The sequence below is a fragment of the Phoca vitulina genome, unplaced genomic scaffold (genome assembly GCF_004348235.1).
Source record: "Phoca vitulina isolate PV1807 unplaced genomic scaffold, GSC_HSeal_1.0 scaffold37, whole genome shotgun sequence".
Classification (NCBI taxonomy): Eukaryota; Metazoa; Chordata; class Mammalia; order Carnivora; family Phocidae; genus Phoca; species Phoca vitulina.
The window spans coordinates 2,822,007-2,841,046 of record NW_022589740.1 but is presented as its reverse complement, the minus strand read 5'-3'; the positions used below and the strand labels follow the sequence as shown (position 1 = coordinate 2,841,046).

Sequence of the window (19,040 nt, the reverse complement as noted above, 5' to 3'; positions counted from 1 at the left end):
ATAACATAATTAAAATTTTAAAAAACAAGGGAATTCCTTTGAAGACTGAATATCTCTTGTGAAAATAAGATTGACACTTGTCTCTTTGTCTCTGGTAACATTAAATTCAAATTTGGTAACACCATGCCTCAAATTCAACTCAGAGTTTAAATATTTCTCAGAAAGGTTATTTTACTTTTAGTCTCAAAATTTGTCATTGCTGACTGGAATTCAAAGTTCCATCATTAGTTTTCAACATTTGTTCATCACAGGGTGAGGTTTGCACAGAAAACTTAAGAGACATTTAAAAATATCCTATTGGGGACAGCTAAATTTTGTTCTCAAACTAGCTTCTTAGAATGGAACAAATATGTTGATTTGCATATGATTTGTATTGTGTAATCTGTTATAAATATTATATAACCTTTTTTTACAAATGTGCTCACAGAGTGCGAGGTGATTGATAAACTTATCTAGAGTTCATCTAAACCCCAAATAGTGACACTTACCCAGACGTGGCCTTCATAGGCTGTTCCTGTGCCTTTCTGTGCATCCAGACAGAGGGCACCTTTCTTCTGTTGAGAAGGCGCTGGACAAGCTCTCGGAGCCTTTTCTACACAGGTTGTGTGACATGAGAACCCACATGCTTTTTGAAGGGAATAAAGAGACATGATAGCGGGAAACACAATGGTTTTACTCTCTCACCCCCCACTGCAGTTCTGTCTGCTCTTAGAGAGATCAAAATGCTAAAAACTACATTTTCCAGACTCCTTGCAGCTGAGTTTTGGCCCTGATTGAAGTTCCACTAGTAAGAGGACTTCCTGTGAGACTGCGTTGAGCCAGGCTGGGAGAGGTGCAGGATGCAGACCACCCACTTTACTGCATGGATGCAGCCCGCAGGGGTGTGAGGTCCCAGCTGCGGTGGTGGCCTTATTCCGTGGGTGATATTCTGATTGTGCAGACTGCAAGTCGCAGGGCCTTTCCTGATCCCGGCAGAAGTAGCAGGCTCTGGGAGCTGCCCCCGTGGTGGCCGCGGCCTGATTTTGTCATCTTTTTCTGACCCTGGTTGGTAGCAGCTGTCCCAGGCTCAGCAGAGACCGAGCCACGCTGGAGGCAGGAGACGCTTCTGAGCACTCAGCTCAGAGCCTGCCCCCTTAGCCCTGGAAGGATATTACACGCACCTAATTCCCCATTTTAAATCCTGTTTTGTTTCATGCACTAGGTTGCGATTATGGTTAAGGTGGCTCCAGCCATGGCAGTGCTGAGGGCAGGAAAGTGGTCCCGCTTAGTGCTGTGTCCTGGAGGGAGCACTGGACAGGATTGGCTAAGGGAACCCACGGCACAGAGTCTGTTCCCTAGAAGTTTTCCTCATGCCTTGTCCAAGGGCACAGTGATCCACTGTTCGGTATCTCCAAAAGCACATTGCTCCCTTACAATAATGTTTACCGCAATAAATTAAATGAGTCAGATAAAGCAATTACAACTCACCGATAGTGTTCCATTTCCCTGCCACATAAACTAGTGAATTGGGTCCTCGTGCTCTACCAGTGCTACAGAGAACGAAATATATCTGAATGCATGTTCTTAATAGATATGGCCCTGCCTGCAGGCTGCCCAACAGGACCTCCGGGGACACTGTTCACAGGCTGAAAAGGCCAGAGTCACACAGTGCCAAGGTCCCCCCAAGCATTCCCAATGGCCATGGGTCCAATCTTTCCAATATGAAACAGATTCAGAGAGATTTTTAGCAAAGGGATCGCTTTACTGCCATGCTTCTGCAATTCAGAGAACAAAATTTTTGCTTAATAACGTATTGCAAAATTCATATGTTGACATCATATCCCCCAGTGTGGTGGTATTCGGAGGTGGGACCTGTGGGAGGCGCTGAGGACCTGAGGGTGGAACCCTCATGAATGGGATGAATGCTCTTATGAAAGAGGCCCCAGAAAGTTCCCTGGCCCCTTCGCCCCGGGAGGGTACAAGCAGAAGTCAGCAGTCTGCCTCCCTGAAGGGAGCTCTCGCCAGAGCCGGCCCACGCTGGCCCCCTCATCTCAGACTTCTGGCCTGTGAGCCATTCCTTCCTGTGTTTATAGGCCACCCAGGGAGTGTGCTTTGCCGGCAGGCCCTGCGGATGGGGGCACGTGAGCGTAAAGCTGCCGGCCCTGGCCCCCCACACCTCTCTTCCCCAGCTCTTACCGTCACAGGCACAGCCTTGTCTTATCAAACCCACCATCAGAGACGTGCACTGGTGACACTTGGTGGGGGCCGTGAAGGACGTGAGGAAAAACCGGTGGCTCTGACTCTACAAGACAGACCAGCCAAGCACTGAGGGTGAAGTAACGTGGAAGAGGTGATTCTGGTCACAAATCCTTGCCCCAGATATCATTTCATGTACAAAGAAAAGCAGCTCCCCCACTTTCTCACCAGAATGGAAGATGCTTGTCCCCTCATTACTTCATAATTAGGAAATGTTGAGCAAGAGATCCAAAAAAAAATTACCGAGAAGAGGAAGAAGAGGAGGAGAATGATTTCATTGGTGATCACATATTCATTAATACTGTTTGGAACCAAATAAATCAAGCCTGGCTTTTATGTGGGCCGATATATCCTGAACCTTGCAAAGATGCTTTCTCGACTGACAGATTCTTCGATTGTTTCCTTCTCAGTCGGTGGAGTGAAAATTGCCTTTGTGTATATACTTGAATGAGGAAGGGTAAGCAAAAAATAACATGGTTTTTATACCTTCTCTGGAGGGAAAGAATAATTTCAAAATTTTCTCTCTCTAGCAAATCATGTGTTTCATTTTCTACTGTCAATAAAAAAATAATCATGAATTGGAAGGTCCAGTGAAGCAGGCTATGTCACTCTCTGAGACAGAGGGCATCCAGAAATTTCTAACTGAAACCCCGACAAGGAAACCTGCAAATGCTGTCACAGAATTAGCAACAAATCAGTCACCCACCGAGGACTATCCATTTCTTGATCGGGCCTCTTTGTTATCATAAATTAGCAATAAGTACATCCTAACAAGCTCTGGCTTCTCCAAACACTAGTTGGCAAGTTTGCCCTCCTTTGTATATCTTTTCCCTCCTTGTAAAGTGGACAAAAGGGCAGAGTCTGCAAGCCCTGCCATGGGCACTCTGTGTGGACCGGGCTCCCTGCACCGCATTCAGGTCTTCAGTTTGCCCCCATTTGCGGAGCTGCACATCACCCTCCCCTCCTGGGGCACCTGGTGCCTCCAATCCCTGAGTCTTTCTGGGCTTCCAAACGACCGACTGTCTTGTGACTCTTCAGTAGGCCCTCCCCATCACTTGGCATGCAGATTTCTCAGCTCTGCTAACCTCACCCAGGCTTTCATCTTCCAACCTTATGCCGACTTATTTGCCTGTTCTTTTTTCTCCCTTTATTGGCTTTCATTAGAAAGCAAAGATGTATGCCTTTTTTAATATACTGTGATTAACCACAAGTCCCCAGGGGAAGAAGGGAAGGAAAACAGGAAAGAAAATAAAATACTTTTGATATTCTAATTGATACTGCCTTATAATACATTAATTTCGACAAAATCCTCACCATGTTTATTTTTTTCTTGGTTTTAATATATATTTTTGTTGATCTTGGCATACAAATATCTTCTATTTCTTTTCTAGGTATTCATTATATAACAGAGATAACCCGTGTTATTTTATATATTTACCTTATGTTCAGATTACCTTATTCATTTTAGTAGGTTTTTGGTTTTTTTTTTTAAACCAGAGTCTCTTAGGTGTTGTGGGCAAACAATCATATCAATCTTACGAAAGACTTTTATGTTCCAATGTTTATTCCAGTCATTTTATTTTCATTTTTATTGCATTGCTTAGAAACTACTGAATACTAATGGTGATATGGGGTAATTCTATACCGTTCCTGGTTTTAATTGAAAAGATTTAGTGTTTCATCATTTATGATAATATTTGCTGTCAGGTTTGGGAAAACAGGTTTATTGTATTTATGAATTTTCTTTTTATTGCTATTTGTTACAGCCTCTGGTTACTTATTGCTAATAAAGAGGAATGCTTTGAATATTTTGGTCATTTTAAATTATTTGTTAAATAGGCAGTATATTGAAAAAAAATAAAATAAATAAATAGGCAGTATATTGATCCAAAAAACAAAGGCTTTCTCTCCTCCAAAATTATAAGACTTTCTAGTACATTTCTAGTACTTACGTGGTTTCAGTTTTACATTTGAATTACGGCTGAATTTAGAATTTATCTGGGAGTAAGTTATGAGATACAGCATATGAATCCCTTGAGCAGATTTCAAGGCAAAACTCGGTTAATTAGTTTACCATCATCTATAATTTCTAAATGAGACTTGACAGACACAACAAAGCCCATTTAATAGAAAAGACATTCCCCTGAAATTGTCACTAAATGTTTTACCCCTGTGTTGGCTATATTCAAACCTTAAGAAGATTTTTACAGTGGAATTTTCTGTTGTGTAAATTTTTAAATCTGATCAGATGTTTGATGAATGTAACTGCAAAAAAATTTTGGTCAATGCCAAGACAGTAACAGCAAAACCAATTTATTCTCATTTTGAAAGGAACCCGCTAAGCTTATAATTAAATCACGTACCTTGGTTGGAAAGAGGATACTACTATGATATTCCTTTCTCTTTATTGTTGGTGTGTGAACCGGTAGATGAGCAGAATCTACAATCTGAATCAAGGAAATGAAAATAAACAAGGGCAAGTGACATATATCTCCAAAATTATAAGAATTAAATAATTCCTCAAGTGAGGCAAAAGAATTATACTTGTTAATAGACAAAAACATAGTAAAATTAAAATTCTTACAGTGGTGAAAAGATATTTTAAGTAATTTAGATATATGCTTCACTTTTTACAAACAAAATATATGTATATTTTATACAATTTATTGCAGGTTGGCTATTTTAAAATATTATGTCGTAGCATGTATACTACATTAAAAGAATGCTAATCATACGTATATTTGAAAGGGACTTTTAATAAGTAGATATATGATCAGAATCCTCAAAAGACTCTTTGAAATACCTGTTTTATAAGTGTAAATGGGGGTTTTATGGCTGTACATATATAGAAATATATCAAAATCAATTACAGAGGGTTCAGCAAGATTTTGTGAGTACTAACTATCTAAAAATATTCTTAGGTAATCTAGATCACCTTTATGTAGTTAGACTTCAACAACTATATAAAATTTTGCTGTTTATATGATATAAAACATTTCTTTCCTGCGAACTCATAGAAAATAATTCTTGAAATGGGAAGAACTGGATGCTTGTGGGTGTTACTGGGAAGTACAGCCCAGTTGTAAGGAAGATGTTAAGTGGTCGAGCAGAAGACGTAAGTATACATATTTGATGAATGTCCCTCCTTCCAGGATGGCAGATACCATGGAGAAAACATACAAGTTTGGTAGTAAATGCAGGAGACCCAGGACATTTGCCATATTTACAAAAATACTTTAAAAAGATGGTGTTTCACTCCTTTTACTATATATCCCATTAAATAGACTTTTTCATATGAATTTATAAAAACGAATATGATAAAGATTCCCTCTTAAAAATCTTAGATACATGTACTGATGAATTACCCTTGTTTTAGCTTTCTTTTGTTTAAAAAGAGACCATCTTCAGTCTAAAGAAGAGACACCACATCATATCAGTTGATACAAAAGCATTTGACAAATTCAACATCTATTCATGATAAAACTCTCAACAGACTAGGAGTAGGAAGCACTTCCTTAGTCTGATAAAAGGCCTCTACCAAAAAACAAAGGCAAGCATTACCACTCAGGATGAAAAATCAACAAAAAAACAAAGGCGGGCATTACCACTCAGGATTAAAAATCAAATGCTTTCACCTAAGAATGAAAACAAGGCAAGAATGACCACTACCACCACTTTTTTTTTTTTTTTTTTTTTTTTATTTGAGAGAGAGAGTGAGAGAGAGAGAGAGAGCACAAGAGGGGGGAGTGGGAGAGGGAGAAGCAGACTCCCTGCCGAGCAGGGAGCCCGATGCGGGACTCGATCCCGGGACTCCAGGATCATGACCTGAGCCAAAGGCAGTCGTTTAACCAACTGAGCCACCCAGGCGCCCTACCACCACTTTTATTCAACATCGAGCTGAAAACCCTAGCCAGTGTGCCAGGCAGAATTAGAAAAGATAGGTATACATGTTAGGAAGAAAGCAAACTGTCCTATTTGCAGAGGACATGATTGTATGCACAAAAAATTCCAGGGAATGTCAAAGGAAAAAAATCTTGAACTACTAAGTTTGGTAAGATCCTATGACCCAAGGTGTATTTCTCTGTAACACCAATAAATAATTGGAAACTGATTTTTTTTTTTTTTTTACTAAGACAATTTTTCAGAACCGTTTAAGGTTCACAGAGAAATCGAGGGGAAAGTACAGAGATTTCCCAAATGTTCCCTGTCTCCACACATGCATAGCCTCCCCAGTTATCAACAACCCCCACCAGAATTAGAATCAATGAAATACTGACACATCATAATCACTCAAAGTCCATAGTTTGCATTAGGGTTCACTCTTGGTGTCGTACATTCTGTGGTTTTGGACAAATGTATAGGCATGTATCCACCATTATGGTATCGTACAGAGTATTTTCACAGCCTTGAAAATCCTCTGTGCTTCACCTATTCATCCCTTCTCCCAAACTATGGCAACCACTGATCTTTTCACTATACCAATGGTTTTGCCTTTTTCAAATGTCATATGGTTGGAATCGTACAGTATGGAGCCTTTTCAGATTAGCTCTTTTACTTATTAATAATTTAAGGTCTCCTCATGTCTTTTCATGGCTTAATAATTCATTTCTTTTTAGTAGTGAATAATGTTCCCTTGTCTGGATGTACCATTTATCCATTCACCTGCTGAAGGATGTCTTGGTTGCTTCCAAGTTGTGGCATTTATGAATAAAGCTGCTGTAAACATCCACGTATATAATTTGATATGGAGATCAGTTTTCCTTTTTTTTAGGTAAATATCAAGGAGTATAGGTGCAGGGTAGTATATGGTAAGAGTATGTTTAGATTTGTAAGAAACTGCCAGAGTGTCTTCCAAAGTGGCTGTACCATTTTGCACTCTCAGCAGCAGCGATGAGAGTTGCTATTGCTGCACTGGCATTTGGTGTTGTCAGCGTTCCAAATTTTGGCCATTCTGATAGGTGTGTAGTGGTATCTCGTTGTTTTAATTTGTACTTCTCTGATGATGTATGATTGGAAGCATATTTTCATATGCATATTTGTAATCCACCTATCTTCTTTGTTGAAGTACCTATTTAGGTCTTTGGCTCATTTTTAATTGAGTTGGTTTTTTATTGTTGAGTTTTAAGAGTTCTTTGTATATTTTGGATAATAGTTTAAATTTGTCTTTTGCAAATATTTTCTTTTTTTTTTTTTTTTTTTTTGGTCTTTTGCAAATATTTTCTCCCAACCTGTCGATTATCTTTGCCTTCTCTTGACATTGTCTTTTACAGAGGAGTTTTTAATTTTAATGGAGTCCAGCTTATCTTTTGATATTGTATCTAAAAAGTCAATGACAAACTCAAGGTCATCTAGATTTTCTCCTATGATATCTTCAGTGAGTTTTATAGTTTTGCATTTTACATTTAGATCTGTGATCCATTTTGAGTTAATTTTTGTGAAGAGTGTAAGGTCTGTGTCTAGATTCATTCTTTTGCATGTGGATGTCCTGTTGTTCCAGCACCATTTGTTGAAAGACTATCTCTGCTCCATTGTTTTGCTTTTGCTCTTTTGTCAAGGATCAGTTGATTATATTTATGTGGGTCTATTTCTGGGCTTTCTGTTCTGTCTCATTGATCTATTTGTCTATTCTTTTACCAATACCACACTGTCTTGATTACTGTAGCTTTATAGTAAGTATTGACATTGGGTAGCATCAGTCCTCCAACTTTGTTCTTCCCCTTCAATATTATGTTGGTTATTCTTGGTCTTTTGTCTCTCTGTATAAACTATAAAATCAATTTGTCAACATCCACAAAATAACTTGCCAGAATTTTGACTGGGATTGCATTGAATCTATAGGAAATTGATTTTTAAGTACTATTTAAATACTATTTACAGTACCTCTAAAATTTAAATATATATATATATAAAACTAAATAAGTAAATATATATTTACATATATATGTAAATAAGCCTAACAAAACATGCACAGGATCTGTTGACTGACAACTACCAAGCACTGATGAAAGAAATTAAAGAAGCCCTAAATACATGGAATGACATATCATGTTCATGAATTGGAAGATGCCGTGTAGTTAGTATATTAATTCTCATTAATCTGTTCATTTAATGCAATACCAATCAAAATCCCAGAAAGAGTGTTTGTAGATACAGACGAGTAGATTCTAATTTTTATATGGACTCAAAGAAACTAGAATAACAGAAGCATTTTTAAAAAACTTGTAAAATATATTAAAAAATATATATAAAGATATTTTAAAAATATTTAATATATATATAAAACATAAAAGAAATAGAAGATATAAAGAAGAACCAGTGGAATTTGAGAAATTAAAAAAATACAATAATCATTATTAAAACATCAATGGATGGCCCAATAAAAAAATGAAGAGGACAGAGGGAAGAATTCGTGAACTTGATAGAACAATATCAGTTATCCTATAAGAACATCAGAGAGAAAATAGACAGGAAAATAGGACTACTACCAAAGATCTAACATCAGAATCCCAGAAGGAGAGTATAAAGGGTGAGGCTGAGAAAGTACTCAGAGAAATAATGTCTGAAAATTTCCTGAGTTTGGCTAAAGACATAGTAGATTCCAGAAGCTGACTGAATTCCAAATAGGATAAACCCAGAGAAATACATGCAAGACACAATGTAGTAAAACTTCTGGAAACTAAAGGCAAAAAATGAAATTAAAAAAAAAAATAATGAAAGCAGCCAGAGAGAAACAACATATTAAATGCACAGTGCTAAATGAAAGAAGCCAATCTGAAAAAAGCTGTATGATTCCAACTATCTGACAGTGGAAAAAGCAAAACTATGAAGATAGTAGAAAGATCGGTGGTTTCCAGGATTTCAGGTGGAGGGAAGGAGGGAGGAAGGGAAGAATCAGTGGAGCACAGGAATTGTTAAGACAGTGAAAGTGCACTTATATGATACTGTCGTGATAGATACATGTCATTGTCCATTTGTCATTTATCCAGTTGTACATCTGTAAAATGTATAATCCAAAATGTGAACCTTAACGATAGACTTTAGTTAATAATAATGGCTCATAACTGTAACAAAATGTACCACACTTTTGGTGCTGGTACATAAATTGTTAATAATGGAAGTTGTTAATAGTGGAAGAAACTGGGATGGGGCAGGGGTGGGGTGGGTGGTGGTGAGACAGGTAAGTAAGAACTTTGTATTTGCCACTAAATTTTTCTGTGAATGTAAAACTACCCCCAAATAAAGTCCATTAATTTTTTCTAAAGATTTTATTTTTAAGAGGCACCTGGGTGGCTCAGTCAGTTAAGCATCTGCCTTTGGCTCAGGTCATGATCCCAGGGTCCTGGCCACATTGGGCTCCTTGCTCAGCAGGGAGCCTGCTTCTCTCTCTCTCCCTCTGCCCCTCCCCCTGCTTGTGCTCTCTCTCTCGCTATCTCTCTCTCTCTCTGTGTCAAATAAATAAATAAAATCTTTTAAAAAAAAATTTTATTTTTAAATAATCTCTACACCCAATGTGCAGCTCGAACCTACAACCCTGAGATCAAGAGTTGCGTGCTCTACTGACTGAGCCAGCCAGGTATCCCTAAAGCCCACTAATTTTTTAAGTGATTTTTACATCAAAACAATTGCAAAATCTCTAAGAGAACTTGTCTGCAGTATACTTAGGATAGCTACAGTAAGTTCTCTACAAGAAAGGAAATGAAGGAAGCAAAATGAAGGAAGCAAATGGGAAGAGTGAAAATATGGGTAAATAGGATACTGTGGTTTTTTTTTTTAGAAACCTTTCAAAGGGTGTCCCTCCCTTTTCCCCCTCCAAAAAAGGAGAAAAACGATCATCAATGGCAAAGGGCAGCTGGAGAAGCTTCACGCTCAGAAAGGGACACTGTCTCCTTCTTGTGGTTTCGAGTACTCTACACATTCAGAGAAACTTCTCTAGTAACAAACTATAGAAATGATCCCTGAAAGTATAGTCTTGATAGATTTTCTAAATTATGTTAGATGGTTGAAGCAAACATCATAACACTAATATCCCTCAGTGCATAGAGAGAAATATGTAGCACAATTATATTACAAATGGGGAAGAGTAAAATGATGTAAAGGAAGGTGAAGTTGACACACTTCATTTGATCAGATAAAACGTTGTTGACACAATATAGTAGTAAATTATGTATCCATAATGAAATCACTTAAATGAAATGGACCAATTTCTCCAAAAGTACAAACTACCACAACTCACCCAATATGACATAAGTAATTTGAATAGCCTAATAACTATTAAAGAAATCAAATTTATAATTTAAAAACTCCCAGAAAGAAATCTCCAGAATAGCTTTATTGAAAACTTATAACAAATGTTTAAAAAATAATTATCAATAATTCTCTATAATTTTTTTTACAAAATAAAAGAGAATACTTCCCAGCACATTCTATAAAGCCAGTATTACTCTGATGGCAAAATCAGACAAGCACAGTACACACATGAAAATACTACTGACCAACATGCTGGGTTAATGTGGATACAAAAGTCTAAGGGTATATTAGCAAATAGAATTCCACAGTATATACAAAGCATATACATTATGAGTGTTGTGTTTGCTTCAGGAAAGTAAAGGTGATCCAATATTTGAAAATCAATCAATGTTATCTATCATATTAACAGGCTAACAGAAAGCCCATGAGATAATACATTAATGCAGAAGAAGCATTTGACAGAACTTAACATCGATTTGTGATAAAAACTCTCCACAACCTAGTGAGACACTTCCTCAAATTGATAAAGAGCATCTACAAAAATCCTACAGCTACCATCATAATTAATGGTGAAAGATTGAATTGTTTTCCCTTAATATGAGTACAAGAGATGTCCATTCTTATCAGATAGTAGTAGAAGTTCTTGCCAGGGCAGTAGGGCAAGAAAAGGAAAGAAAAGTCATACAGATTAGGAAGGAAGCTATTTTCAGATGACATGATCATAGAATATTCCAAGGAATCTGCACACACACACACACACACACACACACACACAAACGTCCTAGAAATTAATGAGCTTAGCAAGTTCTCAAGTTACAAGATCAGCATACAAAAATCAATTGTACTTCAACAATACTAGCAACAAATACATGTAAATTGAAGTTAAAAGTATAGTACCATCTACAATTGCTAAAAAAAAAAAATACTTAGGTGTAAATCTCACAAAACACATCCAAGACTTGTGTGCTCAAAATCACAAAATGCTGTTGAGAAGAGTCCAAGAATATCTGAATAAGTGGAGAGGCATACTGAGTTCATGAATTGGAAGACTCAGCATAGGAAAGATGCCAATTCTCTCTAGATTAAATACAGGTTTAATGCCGCTTCTCTCAGAATACTAGTACTGTAAGGCTTTGTTATAGATATAAACAATATTATTCTAAAATTTATATGGGAAGAGGATATATGGATATTGATTCACAGATGACATGATCATATCTGAAGAAAGAAAAACTCCATTTGTAATAGCATGGAAAAGAAAAAAAAATGCTTAGGAATAAACTTAACCATGGAGGCAAACAACTTGTTTACTGTAAACTGCAAAACATTGGTGAAGGAAATCCAGAGGACACCAATAAATGGAATAACATCCCATATTCATGTATTAGAAGAATTAATATTGTTAAGATGTCCATATAACCCAAAATGATCCACAGATTCAGTGCAATTCTTATCAAAATCTCAGAGACATTTTTTTGCAGAAATAGGAAAATGTATCCCAAGATGCATATAGACTCTCAAGGGATCCAAATAGCCCAAACAGTATTGAAAAGAAGAACAGAGTTGGGGGTCTCACACTTAGAAAGCTAAGTGTGATACTGACATCAGACACTCATATACACCAATGGAATGCCCAGAAATTAACTCACTTATATGATCAACTGATTTTCAACAAGGGTGCCAAGACCATTCAGTAAGAAAAGGATGGTACAGATGGGGTTGGGAAAACAGGACAGCTGCATGCAAAAGAATGAGGACCACTTTCTTACACCATACACAAAAATAAATTCAAGATGGATTAAAGACCTAAATGGGAGACCTGAAACCATAAAAATCCTAAAAGAAAATATAGGCAGTAATCTCTTGGACATCACCCTTTGCAACATATTTATGGACATGTCTCCTCAGGGAAGAGAAACAAAGCAAGCATAAACTATTGGGACTACACCAAAATTTTAGAAAACTTGCACAACAGAGGTAACTATCAACAAAATGAAAAGGCAGCCTCCTGAATGGGAGAAGATTTTTGCAAATGCTATATCCAGTAAGGGTTAGTATCCAAAATATATAAAGAACTCATGCAACTCAACACCAAAAAGCCAAATAATCTGATTTTAAAATGGGCAGAGGACCTGAATAGACATTTTTTTTCCAAAGAAGACACACAAATGGCCAACAGACACATGAAAAGATGCTCAACATCACTCATTGTCAGGGAAATGCAAGTCAAAAACACAATGAGATACCACCTCACACCTGTCAGAATGGCTATTATCAAAAACACAAGAAATAAGTGTGGACAAGGATGTGGAGAGAAGTGAACTCTGATCCACTGTTGGTGGGAATGCAAACCGGTGCAGCCACTGCGGAAAACAATACGGAGTTTTCTCCAAAATTTAAAAATAGAAATACCATATGATCCAGTAATTCCACTGCTGGGTATTTACCCAAAGAAAATGAAAACACTGATTTGAAAAGGTATACGCACTCCTATGTTTATTGCAGCATTATTTATGACAGCCAAGATATGGAAGCAACACAAGTATCCAACAATAAATGAATGGATAAAGAAGATGTGAATATGTGTATATATATGTATACATATATATAACAAATTATTATTCAGCCATAAAAAATGAGATCTTGTCACTTCCAGCAACATGGATAGACCTAGAGAGTTTTATGTTAAATGAAATAAGACAGAGAAGGATAAATACCATATGACTTCACTCATATATGGAATCTAAAAAACAAAATGAACAAACAAAAAAACAGAAATGGACTAATAAATACAGAGACCAAACTGGTGGTTGCCAGAGGGGATCAAGAAATACAAACTTCCAGTTATATGCAACTAATGAATCATTGAACACTACATCAAAAACTAATGATGTACTATATGTTGGCTAATTGAATTTAAATTAAAAAAATAATAAAAAATAAAAACTTCCACTTATAAATAACTCATGGAGAGGAAAAAGTATGGCATAGGGAATATAGTCAGTAATTATGTAATAATGTATGTTGATCATATAAGTTAGGGTTAATTCAGTGCAATTCTTATCAAAATCTCAGAGACTTTTTTTTGCAGAAATAGGAAAATTTATCCCAAGATGCATGTAGACTCTCAAGGGATCCAAATAGCCCAAACAGTATTGAAAAGAAGAACAGAGTTGGGGGTCTCACACTTAGAAAGCATTACATTTAGGGCGGTGAGCGTTGAGTAATGTATAGAATTGTTGAATCACTATGTTGTACACCTGAAACTAATAAAACATTATATGCCAACTATACTACAATAATAAAAAAAGAAAAAACAATGTACATATCTTAATTTAAAAATATTTTATCTCTAAAAAGTGCCATCATCTGAGCTTTCAGCGAGTCATAGTCACTGATCACAGATCACGTAACAAATACAATAATAATGAAAAAGTTGAAATATTGCAAGAATTATCAGCATGTGACACAGAGATAAGAAGTGAGCAGATGCTATTGGAAAAATGGCACCAAGAGCCTGTTTGACACGGGCTTGCCACAAAAACCTTCAATTTGTAAAAAACGCAGTATCTGTGAAGTACAATACAGCAAAGCACAGTGAAATGGAATTTACCTGTACAAATTATCAGGGAAATAATAGACAAGTCAGTCCATGGGATTGGACAGCTATCATGCTGGCAATAGTTGATTTGTATTTTCTAGCAAGCAAAGATCTAATTTCCCAAATGTGAAAAGCAAAACCTTAAAATCTTTTTGGAACTTTTGGGATAGAAGGATAGGATAGAAATGGATTTCTCAGAAAACACTAAAAAAGTGCAAGCAATAAAAGAAAGGACTGATGAATTTTACAGTGTTAACACCATAACTTAAAAACCTCTGTGTGACAAAATGAAAGCAATAATTAGATACCACTTTATACCCATCAGAATTACAAAATTTCAAATGTCTAGTGTCAGTGTTGACATGGATATAAGGAAATGAGAATTTTTACATGCTGCTAAGTAAGAGTAGAAGTCGATTCTCAAAAACTCTCTGCTCCAGGCAGAAGAGTGTGCACATGCAGGGTACCCTGGAGTGTGGATGCAGAGCCCACGTGGGGTGAGGATGGGCTACCTGCAGAGATGAACCCTATAATGTTGGACTGGAATTAGTTATTTATGTATGCACGAACTCAGTTTTGATAGATAGATAGATAGATAGATAGATAGATAGATAGATAGATAGATAGATAGATTTTGGGGCACCTGGGTGTCCAGGTCCAGCCAGTTAAATGGCCAACTCTTGATTTCAGCTCTGGCCATGATCTCGGGGTAATGAGATTGAGCCCCTCTTAGGGCTCTGTGCTCTGCGGGGAGTCTGCTTGGGATTCTTTGTCTCCCTCTGCCCCTCCCCGCGCTCGTGCTCACTCAGGCACGCGCACACTCTCTCTCTCTTTAAAATAAATCTTAAAAAAAAGATTTCTACATTTAGGCTGATGTACAAATTTTCTGTAGTAAAAGGGCCTGGAATAGTGATATTCTAGTAGCAGTGGGCACACCTAACACTCAAAGCGAGACTTCTGAATACCATTCTCCACCAAAAGCAATCAGTGTTCCTTGGAGAAATGGCTGAATGCAGGGCTGGGGCAATACCGTATGGATGAGTTGATGCGTCTTGTTCTGCCAGATAGAAAGAAGGTCCTCAGTGAACGTCAGATGGACACAGTACCAAAGGGCTCACACAGACCACATCTGCGACCGTATGGACATCAGAATAAGTAATGACACGAATGGATTGTAAGCCATTGAATAAAATAAGAAACCATGAGTCCATAGAGATATAAATAAATGGAAAGTTTGGTGAGCAATAGGGTACTTAAATGGTTTCAAAGTACCTCTCTACAAAATACTTATCAATTACCAAGGAAAAGAGAGGCCTGGAAAATCCCACCTTAGTGCAGTGGTCAAAGCAAACATCCCTCCTGGTGGGATAGAGTGAGAAAACCACAACATCCCTTCTGGGGTATTCCGGCCAATAAGGCGTAAGCTGCATAAAGCCACGACGAAACTTTTTTTTTTTTTTTTAAATGAGGAGCATTCTACTCGACATTGGCCTGTGGCTTTTGAGAGTCTCAAGGTCACAAAATCAAACAAAGACTAAGAAATTGTTGCAGATGGGAAGAGACTGAAGAGAGATGACAAGCACATGCAAAGCAGGATTTTGACCAGGATCCTTTTGTTGTGAGGGGCGCCACGGGACAACCCGTGAAACCTGAATGTGGCCTTAGGGTCAGATGGTAGGAATGCGCCACCATCAGGCACAATGCTTGTACTGTGGGGGTGTATATATATATGCAGGAGAATATGCTTTTTTTTTTTAACTTCTTTATTTTTTTATTTGAATTCAGTTAATCAACATATAGTGTATTATTATTTTCAGAGGTAGAGTTCAGTGATTCGTCAATCTTATATAACACCCAGTGCTCATTCCATCCCGTGCCCGCCTTAATGCCCATCCCCCAGTCACCCCATCCCCTCACCCCTTCCCTTCCAGCAACCCGCAGTTTGTTTCCTATGATTAAGAGTCTCTATGGTATGTGTAGGAGAATATTCTTAATTGTAAGAAATACACGCTGACATATTTGAGGTGATAGAAAATCAGATGGCAGCCTTCAGTAGTCTAGGAAAATAAATTCATATGTACCTGCAAAGTTCCCATAAAATCTATAACTATTCCCCAAAAATTAAAGCACTGTTGCCAAAATTTTACATTGAAAATATGCATATATGTGAAAATAACAAACTCTCCCATATGTATACAGACCCCCAGTGAATGCCTGAAACCACAGATAGTAACAAATCCTATATATATAAACTATATTTTTCCTATTCATACATACCTTTGAAAAAGTTTACTTTATAAATTAGGAACAGTAAGAGATTACAACAATAACTAATAACAAAATTGAACAATTTTAACAATATACTGTAATAAAAGTTACGTGAATGTGGTTGATCTCTCTCTCTCTCCCCGCCCCAAAACATCTTGTCCTGTCCTCACCCTTCTTCTTGTGATGATGCGAGATGATAAAATGTCCCTGTGATGAGATGAAGCGAGGTGAATGCTGTGGACACTGGGACCTGGTGTTAGGGGACTGTTGACCTTCTGAGCAGGTGTCAGGTGGAGGGTCATCTGCTTCTGGACCCTGGTTGACTGCAGATGACTGAAATCACGGACTGGGGGGAGGGGACTACCGTAGAAGCAGCAGGCACCAACAGGCTCGTTATAATGGAGAAATTGCGGTAGTGAGAAATGGAATCAACCCAAATGTGCATCAAAAGGAGCCCTGTCCTGTAAGTCTAAGTGTATTGATACACTGGAATACCACCCAGCAGTCGGAATGAATGAAGTGTCTCAGCATGGCTAGTTGTGCAATAATAGGGAGACTCTTTGTGTGAGTGTTTTAAGCCAGCGAAGCAGTCCCCCCACTTGAAGGACATGTGCACATGTACAAGAAGGTGGCAGGAAGAATGCACACATCTGCTAGTGATGTCCCGTAGCCTCCCAGGAGGGAGGAGAGTGCAGTTCACGCGTCCAGTGCTTTCCAGTTCATCTAATTTCTCTTATCTAACACAAAAATTGTGTACAACAAAAATTTAGCCCTGTTTTGCTAAATTTGTGAGCAGTAGGTATATCAATAGGTGTATGGATTCATGATAGATTATTCCTCTATGACGGAAATACTTTATCATTAAACTTTTAAAACAGTAAGATAAAATTGTTATCAAAATTTCAGAGAATCTGAGCAGAATTTGCAGATAACGTCTGGCCTGGCTACAAGGCACACCGAAGCTTTCCCCACTAAACTATACACCCCCCCTCACAACTTGTAGCCCAGCCCCCAGATTCCAAAGCAGGCAGGAAGCAATCCCTGCCCAGATTAATGGATTAATCGGGGTGAAGGAGATGCAGAGCAGGAGGGGAGCGGCATTTCTGAACAGGGAGCATGTGAGCTGAGAGACACCAAACCCCTCGACTTCTGGAGGAAAGATTTTCTTTGGCAGCGACTCACAGTCTCTGAGTAACATGAAGGAAGGGCCAATGAAGCATTGCTTTACGTACCATTGTACAGAAGAGAAGAAACTATCTCAGACCTTAATAAGCATCGTCACAAATGTATTTTATAGCTTACTAATTATACATAACCCCAGACTTGGCGTTACAATATACTATGTCCCTGCCCTATCCTGACTCCTGAAACGTTCAGAGTGGACACAGTGATGAAGCCTGTTCTTCAAGACCCAGTAGAAGCTTTGTCATTTGTTGCTGACTTTCGGGAATAGTGTTCTCATCCGAGTTTCAAGTCTCCCAGTGTACCAGTTAACCTTAATACCCTCTAAGGGGCTGTGCCAGCTACACAGTGTATTTGACTAGGAGAGAAATGCCGCTCTCTTTCTGATTGGGGTTTGTTCCCCCTTTGTTTTGTTGCACGTGCAGAGTTTGGGAGCAAAGCTACCCCAGGGAGGCACCTTAACTGGGTCAGCTTCGTCTCCACTGTGAGAGGACGGAGATGTGGACCCAGAACTGATGTAAAACTTGATCTTGAGGTTCTGTTCAAATATGTTCTCAACTGGATCTGTCTAGAAAAAAAAAAAAATCCGGAGCTCATTGTTTAGAATTCACAGTTCTTAATGTCAGTCATGAACATTACAGTATTTCTCAGTAACAAACTATAATTTTAGTATTTTTGTTAGAAGTATTTCAACGCACGAGGCTGCCGTAGTGAGCAGCCTGCTCCACCGCGTCCTTCTGTTCTGCTGCCACGTGCTGGCACGGGCCGGGGGCGCTCGGGTCGTGATCCCGGGCTCCTGGGATCGAGCCCCGCGTCGGGCTCCCTGCTCCGCCGCGAGTTTGCCTCTCCCTCTGCCTCAGCCCCTCCCCTGCTCATGCTTACTTATTCTCGCTCTCTCTCAAATAAATAAGTAAAACCTAGGAAGGAAGGGAGGGAGGGAGGGAGGGAGAAAGGGAGGGAGGGAGGGAGGGAGGAAGGAAAGTGCTAAGATGTCAAAAGAAGAGTGGATTCCATCCAGAGTGGGTAGTAGAGAAATGAACTAGAAACTAAAGAGAAATCTGTCTGTGGGAGTACTTAACGAAGGTATGCCAATTTGGTATATTGATTATTTTGAATTAAAGTTACTTGAGAAACAGTCCAGTGCAAGAAGGACACTCTGACCCTCCTTTGTCTTCCTGAAAACAGGTGATAAATCTCCCCTGGGAAAGGTGCCCTCCCTGTACCAGGAGGAGGGAAGACATTCTTATCACCAGAGGTGGGATATTTGGGGCCAGGAAGGCTGTGTAAACAAACCTCGTCTTAACTAGCCCACAGCTTCCTAGTTACTTCTTCAGCACTCACTGCCCGCAGCCCCAACCCCTTTATCGTGTCAAGTCTCCACATACGATTTGTTTCTTTGTCTAAAAGGCGTAAGAGCTTCCTGCTCTGGTCACTTCTTGTCTTGTGGAGACTCTCGCATACAAGTGAACATTCAGTTAAAACTGGTATGTTTTTGTTTTGTTAATTT

At 38.5% G+C, this 19,040-nt stretch overlaps 1 protein-coding gene and 1 pseudogene across 1 annotated transcript in view; both read right to left on the bottom strand.

Annotated features, from left to right (window-relative positions):
* LOC116646638 (serine/threonine-protein kinase MRCK alpha-like) overlaps window positions 1–19,040 on the bottom strand; it is a 48,217-nt gene that overhangs the window by 10,930 nt on the left and 18,247 nt on the right. Inside the window, exons 5-8 of the mRNA XM_032427477.1 lie at window positions 17,991–18,101; window positions 4,599–4,682; window positions 2,176–2,281; window positions 489–625 (exon numbers count right to left, since the gene is read on the bottom strand). Coding sequence (XP_032283368.1) covers window positions 489–625; window positions 2,176–2,281; window positions 4,599–4,682; window positions 17,991–18,101 — 438 coding nt within the window. The remainder of the gene's footprint in view (window positions 1–488; window positions 626–2,175; window positions 2,282–4,598; window positions 4,683–17,990; window positions 18,102–19,040) is intronic.
* LOC116646760 lies at window positions 10,012–10,206 on the bottom strand (annotated as a pseudogene).